The 12,011-nt window shown below is 48.3% G+C and overlaps 1 protein-coding gene across 4 annotated transcripts in view; it reads right to left on the bottom strand.

Annotated features, from left to right (window-relative positions):
* Positions 1 to 102: 102 nt before the first annotated feature.
* Positions 103 to 12,011, bottom strand: part of ECHDC3 (enoyl-CoA hydratase domain containing 3) — a 31,378-nt gene continuing 19,469 nt past the window's right edge. The window contains exons 5-6 of one of the 4 annotated variants that reach the window (XR_014145465.1): positions 1,366 to 1,488; positions 103 to 160 (exon numbers count right to left, since the gene is read on the bottom strand). Coding sequence is in view for 1 of the 4 variants with exons in the window: in XM_081820575.1 (XP_081676701.1) it covers positions 1,474 to 1,488 (15 nt within the window). In the remaining 3 variants the exon portion in view is untranslated. Of the gene's footprint in view, positions 161 to 572; positions 1,489 to 12,011 lie in introns of those variants that run through there. The other 3 variants (XR_014145464.1, XR_014145463.1, XM_081820575.1) reach the window with 3 other exon arrangements.

Raw genomic sequence — 12,011 nt, 5'->3', positions numbered from 1 at the left:
GCACAAACAATGAATAATGGAACACTTCATCTAAAACTAATGATGTAATGTATGGGGATTAACATAAGAATAAAAAAAAAAGCCAAAAAAAAAAAAAGAATTCTTTCTCATTGGCCTCGATTCCTTTTGCAATCCTCTGGCCGACTGCGAAGAGCTCTCCCTGCAAAGAGAGAAGCTGCTGATAAAAAGCCTTCTTCCCCTTCCAGGGAGCTCATTCATTCCTTCTTTCTTTTGCTCATTCATTTGTTCATTCCACAAATAATCGTTGAGTGCCTACTTCGTGCCAGGCGTGTCCTCATGAGGAAGGATACAGACGTGAACGAGACAGGCAAGGTCCCTGCTCTTGTGCAGCTTATATTAGAGTGTGAGAAAATGCGCAAGGAAGAGAGGGAGGGGAAAGGAAAGAAAGAAAATCTGAGTTGCAGGTGCTGAGAATCAGAGTAAGATGGTAGACGGCTGGGGGAGGGCGGTCTCACGGTAAACATCGGAGTGTGGAGAAACCGCTAAGCCGACAGCAGTAGGAGGGGCACTTAGGCACGAGGGGCTATGTGCTCAGGGAATGTGAACTTCAGGTCGGACCGAACCAAATACAGTTAGCACAGCCATTGTGTGCACCCACTAAATACACTTTCAAAAAAATCTGAATTCTCTTAAAATGGATTATTCCGAATCAGAGTCCCCTGTGGAGCAATACAGCCTTGCAGCAAACACCCAGACCACTGAGACGTGTTAACGGCCGAGTAATATAGTCACTTGTGGAGAATTTCTTGCCTAGGCAGGAGTCCTTCTACCTCTTCTTGTTCTCAGAGTAGGAAAGAAGAAGAAAGAAGCAAACCAAACCAATCAGACCCAAACCAAGAGGCCAAACCCAACCCCACAGCATCTCGCCTCGGCTGAAACAGAAATAACTCCCATTACTCACCCACCCCAGCAATGGGAGAAGAGATTGCTGTCAGGTATCCTGCCATTATATTCTGTGTTCATTGGAGCGAAAGGGCAGAGAAGAGGGGAGGTTTTGAAAAGAATGCCCAGAGAACTACACCTTTCCTCCTTGATTGTTGAGAACAGCCTTGCAATTAAATACTAAAAATATACCGGCTGTAAACTGTTTGACCAGCCCACCTGCTATGCCCTCAGTTGTCACCCCCAAATGGAAGCCTCTCTGCCCTCGTGTGACTATATGGGGGGTGGTTTCCAGGGTCTTTCGGGAGGGGCTGGAGGTTAAATACGTTCATAAGGGTGAAACTCTCTGATCTAGGGGAACGGGTGCCCTCCCAGGAAGAGGAAGAGAACCAGGGATCTCTGTGTCCTGACAGGGGCGTGGTGTTCCGTGATCGAAGTCGGAGCCCTGCTCCCATCACTTACCGGCTGGGAGACTTGGGGACCATCGCGTGGTATCCTCATCTGGATACTGAGATGGATGAAGGCGTCACAAGAAGGGGGGAAGTCTTTTTGGTTGGGGTACTTTGCGTCTCAGGGTGGAGTGTCCTGGAAGAGTAATGTACTGTCTGCAATCTTCACAGCACACTGAGGTCGGCCAACTGTATTATTATTTAAACAACAACAACACGTAATCTATTTATGAACTTCTTCCTCTCCACTGCCTGGCCTGATCTAACATCTAACTAAGTTTACCATATAACCTGCTAAATAAGTTACATTTATTCTCAGGACTAAGAAGCAAATACGATTTTTCCATTCACAGTAACCTAGCGAGTTAGGCCGCGAGATTTCTGTCCAGAGGTGGGCCACCATCGCCCTCTGCTGGAGAAGTTTGTAACTGCTGCTTTGCAAGGAGAACAAGAAATAATTGATACCAGTCATTCTAATTGAGCGAGCCTCTGGGGCCACTGAGCTTTTATTGAGCTTGTGATTGCCCAAAAGAGCGGGGCTTATATTGGTTTATGGGATCAATTCCTTTCTTATGTAGTACCCCAAAAATTTAGATGTTATTTGATAATGATTAAATATTCCTCATCCCTCCGTATAAGCAGAGTTAATTCATCAAACAGTATCAGAGCTTAATGGTACAAACAACAGAAGCAGATCCTAGGGTGCTCCTTTTAAGCTTTTGATTACTTAAAAATTATAGAAAATTTGGTAAAAGTATACAAAATGTAGAAAAGTAAAAGGAAGAAGAAAAATGTTGGCAGTCCCACTTCCAGGAAAAAAAAATTACATTTTGGAATATTTCCTTCCAGTTCTTTTTCTAGGAACATAATGACCTTTTAAAAACTTGTTTTTACTGTTTGTAGACCGGGTGGAACCAAAAAGCTGGAGGAAGGCAAGATTCCCACACTCCCTGCCTGACTGCCTGACCTGGGACATCAGTCTTCTCCTGCCCTTAGAGCTCCTGGGTCTCGGGCTTTCAGACGTGGTTCTCTGCCTCTGAACTACACCACTAGCTCTAGCTCTGTGGGTCTTTGGTTTGCCCACTGCGGATGGTGGGACTGCTCAGACTCCATAACTGCATGAGCCAATTCCTCATAATTAATCTCTTTCTAGAGTTCTCTGTCCAACTGGCCTATCGGTTCTGGTTCTCAAAGAACCCTAATACAGCTGCATATCATTTTATTTTTTAATAAAAGATTTTATCTATTTGAGAGAGAGAGAGAGAGAATGAGCTAGAGTGCAAGAGTAGGGGGAGGGAGAAGCAGACTCTCCACTGAGCAAGGAGCCCGACGCGGGGTTTGATCCAGGACCCTGAGATCATGACCCGTGCAGAAGGCAGACGCTTAACTAACTGAGCCACCCAGGTGCCCCTGCATATCACTTAAAAAAAACCTTTTTATTTGAAATAATTCTAGATTTACCGAAGAGTTTAAAGCATAGGGCAGAACTCCTGTATCTTCTTCCAGCATCTACTGTTACCATCTTAGACCACCGTGTTCACCACAACTGGGAAATTAACAGTGGTATGTGCTATTACCCGAACTCACTGTTACCCTGGCTCACAGTTCTTCATAAAGCTTTTTCTTGGGTGCCTGGATGGCTCAGTCAGTTAAGCGTCTGCCTTTGGCTCAGGTCATGATCCAAGGGTCCTGGGATCGAGCCCCACGTCCGGCTCCCTGCTCAGCGGGGAGTCTGCTTCTCCCTCTCCCTCTGCCCTTCCACCTCACTCGTGCTCTCTCTCTCTCAAGGTAAATAAATAAAATCTTAAAAAAAAAAAAAAAAAAGCCGAGTATGGGGTAGGGTATTACACTCTCTCTCAACTTTTCCTTGTGTTTGAAATTGTCCATAATTAAAAACCTTTTTTAAAAATGTGCCCTTCCAGGTTAGACTTGTGCATCTGGGGGCAGGGAAGGTGGAGAGGGCGTGTGTGGAGGTTGACATGGTTGCTGATCAGCGATGGGAACATCAGACGCCTCTGCATGCTTTCCTGTACCATCGTCACGTCAAGACAGTGCATCTTAGGGGCGACATAAACTGTCCTGAAGGAAACGGGGCGCCCTCTTTCAACACCCGCGAGTTCTAGACTTTTCCAAGGCAGCCTTGTCCTTTGTGGTGAGAATTGGTCACCTCTCGGAAGCAAGTCCTAGTGGATTATTTCACCAACAAGTTCTCCATAATTTATTTTAAAAAGAAACAGAATCAAACCTGAAATATGTCCTTAAAGGAATGGATGGAGAAGCATGGTGCCAGAGAAGGAGGCATTCGTTAATGGCTGGCCATTTGCCTAAACTCTCTGCGTGCCCCGGGGCAGCCGTGGGCGCAGGCGAGTGTTTCGGTGGGATCCGCTGGGCTCTCCGCTGCCACAAAGACGGATGGATGCTAAGTGGAACCTTTTCTCCTCCCAGTGACCAGGCATGATACTGAGAAAAATAATGGTCAGAAAGAACATCACTAGGCCCCTAATGAGAAGCTGTTGACAGAAAAATCGCTCTCACATTCATCAAAAAAGCCAATAAATGTCAAGGAAGGGACTGGAAATGTAGCAGCTAGTACATTCTTTCTCAAGGGGCCTCTGAAGGGGACTTTTGGGACAAGACACCTGCTCTGCCTTTTTCCTGAATGTTGCTAAATAAACCTCCAGTTCTGCTTAGGACATTTTTTTTTTTTTTGGTCAACCTTTTTTATTTTTTTAAACATTTTTAAAGATTTTTATTTATTTATTTGAGAGCGAGCAAGAGATAGAGCATAAGCAGTGGGGAGGGGCAGAGGGAGAGGGAGAAGCAGGCTCCCCGCTGAGCAGGGAGCCCGATGCGGGGCTCGATCCCAGGACCCTGGGATCATGACCTGAGCCGAAGGCAGACGCTTAAACGACTGAGCCACCCAGGCACCCAAGCTTAGGACATTTATGGGGGCTCCCCCTGATAGCTTTGAGGGCATGTCCGCAGGGTGGCCACTCTGGCGTTTGGCCAGAGCATCCTGTTTGGGGTACGACCACTGGCTAGGTCGGGATCTTTTCAGCCCTTGAAACCTCGTCTGTGTGATGTCACAGTTTGTAAGCTAACTGAGAGCTGAGATCTCTTCGGGCTTTAGGTAGATGATCCTATTTGCTCAGCAGGGAGTCAATCCTCTTGAATCCTCTAATACTGTATTGCCTCTGGTGTTCATGTAGTAGACCCCATTGCTTCATTGTAACCTGTCTTCTGGTGCTAAATCTTGTTTTCACTTTTTTGTTAGGGGAGGGGGTGCTCACTAAGAGAGGCTAATGTGAATATGTCCCTGGACTTGAGTTTGGTGTTCCCCCAGAGGCAGACCCCGAATCAAGGACTTGTGTGAAGGTTGTTTATTTGGAAAGTGATCCCCAGTGAAGGTGTGGGGCGGGAAGGCAGGGAGGGAGAAAAGCTGATAAAGTTTGCATCAGTGAACGGGTCGGTGCTGTGAGGGTTGGGGCTCAACCCTGCTAGGCCCTTCTGAGAAAAGATAGCACCCCATCTCAGCATTGTTCCATCTGACGACCAGGGGCTGGGACATTCTTCCATGGTCTCCCATCCTGCTGCTGTTTGAGGGGTGTCCCTGGAGGCCTTAACTCCCCCCACTTCCAGGTTGCCTGTTGAAGTCTGAACAAGCTCCTGGACGTGCCAAAAATCACTCCCAGAGAGGCAGAGAGATGGAAGTGCTTGAGGGGGTGTCTTAGCCAGCTCAAGCTGCTATAACAAAATACCCCAGACTGGGGGCGCCTAAAAAGAGAAATTGATTTTTGTACAGTTCTGGAGGCTGGAAGTCCGAAGTCAGGGTGTTGGCAGGGTTGGTCTCTCCTGAGGTCTCTCTCCGTGGCTTGCGGACGGCTGCCTTCCTGCTATGTCCCCGTGTGGTACGTCCTCTGTGTGTGCACAGCGCTGATGTCTCCCTCTCCTCCCATAAGGACACTAGTCCTATTGGATTAGGGTCCCATCCTTAGGACCGCCTTTAACCTTACTATCTCTTCAGAGGCCCTTTCTCCAAATGCAGTCACACTGGGGAATAGGGCTTTAACATGTGGATTTTGTGGGAACAGAGTTCAGTCCATAACAGGGGGAAGCTAATTCCTATGGAAACTGCCCACCACAGCTGCGGGTGAAATGGGAGGTGGGTCATCAACAATATTGCCACACATATATTAATGTAATCCTCCTAATCACTTAGCAGGTATGTGTTGTTATCACACCTCTTATAACCACAAAGAAACTCAGACTCCAAGAAGTTAAACAACTAGCCCCACATCACACACCTAGTGATAAGGGTAAGCCCAGAGGTAACTCAGCTCTCTGACTCTTGGCCCATGATAACTATTTTGTATTTGAATTTTAATGCGTTCATGATTTATCTCAGTTCCTAGAGGGTCAGAATTGTCTTACACTTAAAACAAAAACAAAAACAAAACAAAACAAACCATCCCATAGTGCTTAGTGTAGGACTTTGTAATTAAGTAGACACTTCATAAATACAGGCATTGAGGTTTTAAAAATCACCTCTTGGCTGTTTCTTCTGGAGATAGATCCGGGGGGGTAAAATCTATGCAACTAAAAGGAAGTTAAACGTGTTTTCATGGGAACATAGTAACTTTCGAGGGACAGGTCATCCTGGGGTCCCAACAGGAGGAGGGGTATGATGGTCCTTGTAGGGTAGGGGCTGGGAGAGGGGCACAACTAACCAGCCTGGCAACTGTCCATCCCTCCTTAGGGATGGGGAGGGCTTGCTGATCTAGGAACTAAGGGACCTTGAGGAAACTTCACTGGTAAAAAACTGGACAGACTGACTGCTGTCCTAACGGATAATTATCGAATGATCAGAGTAATAACTTTGATGACAGTAACAAATGAGATGATTTTGGCTTAAGGTTCAAATAAGTATATTAACCATTTTGGTAGATTCCATCAAGTGCAAATCTGTTAGATATCTTTTTTTTTTTTTTTTTTTTTTTTTTTAATCTGTTAGATATCTTCACCCCTTGCCAACCAACCCTGTATTTGATACGTCTCTCTGGGTGAAGAATGTTTTTTCACCAGAAATGTTAGCATTTGGAGACCAAAACATGCTTCAGCCATGCCTTTAGAGAAAGAAAACGGGCTTTACAGAACCCCTGGGACTGATTTCATCTTAGTGGAGCAACGTGACTCCTGAGTATCGACCTACATTTACAAAGAGATGCTTACCAACTTCCCCGGATCTACAAAGAAAACAGTGAATTAATTCATGTTCTGCTCAGCGATTTCACTTTCCACAACAGAAAATGTGAACTGAGAATTTTAAAAAGCCCGTCCGTATCATATAGGTTGTACCCTGGCAATGTTTAACTGGACCTAGCCAACCTTACTGAAGGCCCACTCTGTGCTGAGCAGGGTCTAGTCTCCAAGGATGGAAAAGCTGAGGAAGGACTGACCGATCCTGCAGGAACGCACAACTTTGTTGGGGGCAGGGAGGGCAAGACACTAGACTATGCATGAAAAGGAAATAATTGAAGGTGCTCCCTGCACAACAGAAGTATATACAACGTGATGCAACGTAGCAGTCACCTAATAGCGAGAAAGGGAAGAGGATCGCGGGGCGCAGGGATCACAAACCCATGCCTCCAGAACTAGAGCCGCTGGGTTCCCCTGGGGCACCTGGGTGGCTCAGTCAGTTAAGTGTCCGACTCTTGATTTTGGCTCAGGTCGTGTCTCAGGGACGTGAGATCGAGCCCTGAGACGGGCTTCGTGCTCAGCAGGGAGTCTGCTTGGGATTCTCTCTCTCCCTCTGCCCCTCGCCCAGCCCCGCTTGCATGCTTGCTCGCTCTCTCAAATAAATAAATAAATGTAAAACAACAACAACAACAAAAAAAACCAAACCACTTCCCCTCCACAGGACACATGATACAGAGAGGTCTTTGAAATTCTCGACCACATTTCCTTAATCAGTTTTAGAAAGTGAAATCACTAACCAAAGCCTGCCCCTTCCTAGCTGTGTGATACTGAGCAAGTCACTTAATAACTCTGTATTTTGGTTTCTCGTCTGTATAATGGCATTGGCCTACTTCATAGAGATTTTGTGAGGATTAGTGTATTAATATCTACAAAACGCTTAAAACAATGCCTGGGGCAGAGTGATCACTACACAAATGTGAGTGGGGCTGGGCTCTAAATCACATTCCCCTCTGACTGATGCATTCTTTTTTCTTTTCCTTAATTCCTAGAAATTTCTAAAACTGGTAATTATCATCTCTTTTGGTAAGGTAAATATTGAAAACATACGACATAAAAAAAAGAAAGATTTCTTAAATGTGTAAAAAAAGATATATATATGTGCAAGTTGGTTTTAGATAACGTCTGTGCTTAAACAGTCCTGGTCAGGACAGGAAGATCCAAGGGAAGTATTGTTCTGAAATCACTAAGGATGTCAAAGACTGCCACACCGGGCAAATAAACCTCATAAGGCTGGATGTGCCAACTCACCCCTGCCCCTGCCCCTCCCCTCCCCCCCCACCCCCCTGCTCCCTGTGGAACTGGTTCCTCCCCTACACCCAGGAGCCTGAGGGGGCCAGGCCACCTCATCCAAGAGACCCTGCCTGCCAGCTTTCATGGGCCTCTCTTTGGGACCTGAAAAAATAAACTTTGGGCTCTACAATATAAAAGAAAAACCCTTGCAAGACCGAAATTTAGTATTTTATTAACTGTAACATGTCAAGTTCAAGGATGTTGAATTTAACTCCCGAATACCCGCTGATTGCCAAGAAATCGTAACCGTTAATCAAATGTTTAAAAATAATTCAGAAAGCAAATCATGGGGCTCCTTTCCCTAAATAGAAGAAAGACATTCAGTGTGGAATACAGGTGTATTCTGATGTTTAGTGTGATATGGGGTGGGGCTTGCAGAGACACGAGCACCTGGGGCCTTTGAAGCCCCTAAAATCTGCCCGAGTGGAGGTTTCCAGAGGCTCCTGGAAGAGCTCAAGCCTCTTCATGTTCCTCTCCGAGCCAGTGGTGACTGCCCACAACTTCATCGTAAAAGCCGCACGGGCTCAACTGTTAAAATACGGACACAGCTGAAGAGAGATGGGTCGCTTCCAGCGGAATGCAGCAGTTCACACATTTTCGTGCTCAGCAGAATTACTGGGAGACCTTTTTTTTTTAATGCATATTTTTAGGCCTTGGAAGTCTGAATTTGTGATTCAGTAGGTCTGGTGAGGAGCCCAGGAATCTGCATGTGAAGATCCAGGTCACCCAGGGGCCACACTTTGGAAACGCTACTCTTAGTGCAGTGGGTTTTCAGAGGGAGAGGAAAGGTGGTGGCGGGGGTGGGGAAGGGGGGTGGTTTGCTGGCTGAATAATGCACGTGGACAAAATGAAAGGTAACTGCCAGTTTGGAGAGAGATGTGCCCCAGTGGAGGACATCTTCAAAAGGTGCAGGTGTGGGCCCGAGGCTCTGAGCATCTGTGATGGATTTCTCGTTCTCGAATGCGCTCAGGTGTTGCCAATGTTTACTACTTCTGGGGGTAAAGCGCCCTTCTCTGTTTGTAGAAGAGCATTTCCTTGAGCAAAAGCTACCTGTTTCAAGTTCCGTGGCAAGTTCCCAAATCCCAGTATTGTAGAGCCCAGAACGTCACAACGAGGAGGACGAGAGTCCAATGGCATCACGCTTATGGACAGGACAACTGCGCTCATGACCTGCTCGCGGCCATGCTGCAGACCTGGGACCGGAACGCCGCGTTCTCCATGCTCAAGTCCTGCTTTTCCCGAATCTCCTTCGGTAAGCAAAACTGTGTGGCCTTGGCTGTGGCATTTCTGATTGGTTTCCTTTGAGCACATCCATAGTCTCTGTGGGGTTGGAACAGCGATCTTTTCAGCATGTTGGCGGGAACATGGCGCGTGGTCAGGACCCTGCAGATCCGAACCCACATCCTGGCTTGACCACGGCAAATGCCGTCACTTCTCTGAGTCTCCTACACACCAGGGGGGTAGTAAGAGCCACTTCAGGAACTCGGCTCCTTAAATCAGCCCTGGTTCCTGAATGGCAACTACACCCAAATTCACTGGTGTGAAGTTAGTCGGGGAGCTGGTACCCCTCCATTTGCTGGTATTCTGCAGGGCTCAAGCCAGCCTTGGGGAACGCTCTCTCACAGGGCGTGGGGACCTGGTTCCCTGACTTCCTGGCGCCTGCCGGGCTGAGCTCAGCAGAGCTCCCTGAGAAGTAAATGGTACAGACGGAAAGACGAGAATATACCAGGCTTTCCAAAAGCAATCATCATGTGTGGTTATCAGAAAAATTTCATTCCATGTCCCAGCGGAGGGAAGCACGGATACAAATTAACCCCAAATTTATATTTGCCTGGGGATGAATTCTGACATCAGAGGATGGGTAGCAGATTTTCCTTCTGGATTATTTGCTCCACAGGCGAGGATCAAGATTTACAGCTAGTCCCTGAGTGTGCATCCCCAGCTCACGGGCTGGAAAGCCAGCCCAGGGCCCCGAGGACTTCATGGTTTCAGGGGATAGTGCATGCTCATACAGAAACTGGAAAGTTGCCTTTTGATTTTCCTTTGCCAAATGTGTGTGTGAGAGGGCTTTGTCACTTTCTCCAAAACCCAGGGGCCTTTGTGACATCCTCTCCCCAGCTATCAAGGCCACCTGGGCAGGAAGGTACAGCAGGGGTCCCACGGTCAGCACTGTTTCTGAGCGGATGATGACAGCCCCCATTCCCATCTAGCCCCCTCGTCCTCCCCAATCTAGTCTAGGTCTGCAGCCAGCTCATTATTGGCTTCGTAGTAAAAACTCCGACCGTGCTCTGCCGACAATCAAATCCGATGTCCCCTGTGCACTGGCAGAGTTCTGCAGCAAGGAGTATGGGGTCCGTTCCTTCGTTCTGGAAAGCTGCATGGAGCAGGGGATTCATGTCTTTGGAGCTGGCCTCACGCCAGCCCAGGCTCTCGCCATGAGGCCACGTGGCCAGGGGAAGGCGCACCCATGGCTTTTTCAGGCAGAGTTTGGAACTCTCACTCTACCCAGGGGCAGCTGTTGGACCTAGCACAGAGTGGGTCTCAACGACTCACCTGTAGGATGCAGATTACCCTAGCACCTGCTCCACGGGGTCTGCGGAGGATGAAACGAGAATATACAGAGGGTACCTGCCACGTCCCAGGTGTCCAGCAAACGGCAGCCCTGATGACCTCTGGGCATGAGGAGCATCTTAGTAACATGTTCCTCCTTTCCAAGAAAACACTTTTTTTTTTTTAACCTTTCTAAACTCAGGCAAAGCAAAAAATTGTCAATCTCAATAGAAACCTGTGGAAACACTGGGGACATCCATTGCAATGCGTGTGAGCCCCAGGGTAGAGCCCCATGCTTCTCCATCTCAGCCTTGGTACTGACCACATTTATGGCCACATTCTACTCCAAGGGAAGAAAAACTGACTTAAAAGAAAATAATAAGCCCTATGTGAAAGCTTGAGGACAAGAGATTTGGGACATGTCGGGCCAGGTTGGATCCGGAGCCAGAGAGGAACAGGTTCAGGTCCTGATGCATGTGCTCGCTCAGCTGGGGAGCTCAGATGCCTGGTGCTGGTTTGTACCGCCCCCCTGAGGCTGAGCAGAACAGGTGGTGTCTAGTGGGTAGAACATGTGTCCTGTGTCCCTCCCACCTCTCCCTGATGTTTTCATTCTCGGGTTTAGCCCAGGGTCCTGGTGTCGGGATCTCGGATGGCCAGGACATTCATTACAGAACCATCAGGCACCTGGTGTGCGCCCCTGAGTACGGGCTGGGGAAAAGAGGTCATTGGTTTTCTTTTCTTTTCTTGGACAGCTTGCAGCCTGGCTGGGGAAAGATAAAATTACCAGTCCCTCTCAATATTTAATCTTTTTAAATCATAGAAGATTAGTCCAAAAGCCATTTCTGTTGAGAAGCAGAATCGAGGAGATTTTCAGTGTGGAGAAACACCTCGTGGAGATTCGAAATGTGTGGCTGCTCGTGGGCAGCCAGAACTACCTCCACCTCAGGGCACATTTCTGGAGGCAGAGCTTGGTTGGCATCCTCCTGTATCCTCACCTTCTCCCATGTCAGGCGGTCCCCCACTTATGGTCCTTGAAGGAGCATCTCAAGGACCAGGCTCCCCCCGCCCCCGCGCTCCCCAGCCAGCGGCACAGGCTGGCTGGCCTTCCACTTGGACTCCCCACCTGCCTTCCCCAGGGGGTCACGGCCTTTCCTACAGACCACGCACACTGAAGCCATGGCTACTGTCACATGGAAGGCTGCCTTCGCAGAGTCACGAGGCAGCAGTGGTGTTGGGGCGTCAGAAGGGGGGTGGGGGCCCCCTCTTCCTGCACGTCTCTGGTGAGACCACTCACTGCGACCAGATGGGTTTTCGCTTCTGGATGAAGGCCTTGATTCCCTCCTGCCCGTCCTTCAGGGCCACGTTGTCCACCATGGTCTGGGAGGTGAGGTGGTAGGCCGTTCGAAGGTCCTGGGGCAGCTGCCTGTAGAAGGTGGCCTTGCCCAGAGCCACCACGGGACGGCTCAAGGAGGCAATCTTGCCTGCGATCCTCATGGTCTCCTCCTCCAGTCGCTCCGCTGGCACGACTTTGCTGAGCAGCCCGTGCCGCAAGGCCTCCTGGGC

This window comes from Leptonychotes weddellii, chromosome 5, assembly GCF_054177405.1.
Source record: "Leptonychotes weddellii isolate Sample4059 chromosome 5, ASM5417740v2, whole genome shotgun sequence".
Lineage (NCBI taxonomy): Eukaryota > Metazoa > Chordata > Mammalia > Carnivora > Phocidae > Leptonychotes > Leptonychotes weddellii.
The sequence above is the reverse complement of the archived record's forward strand: the minus strand, read 5'-3'. Positions and strand labels throughout refer to the sequence as shown.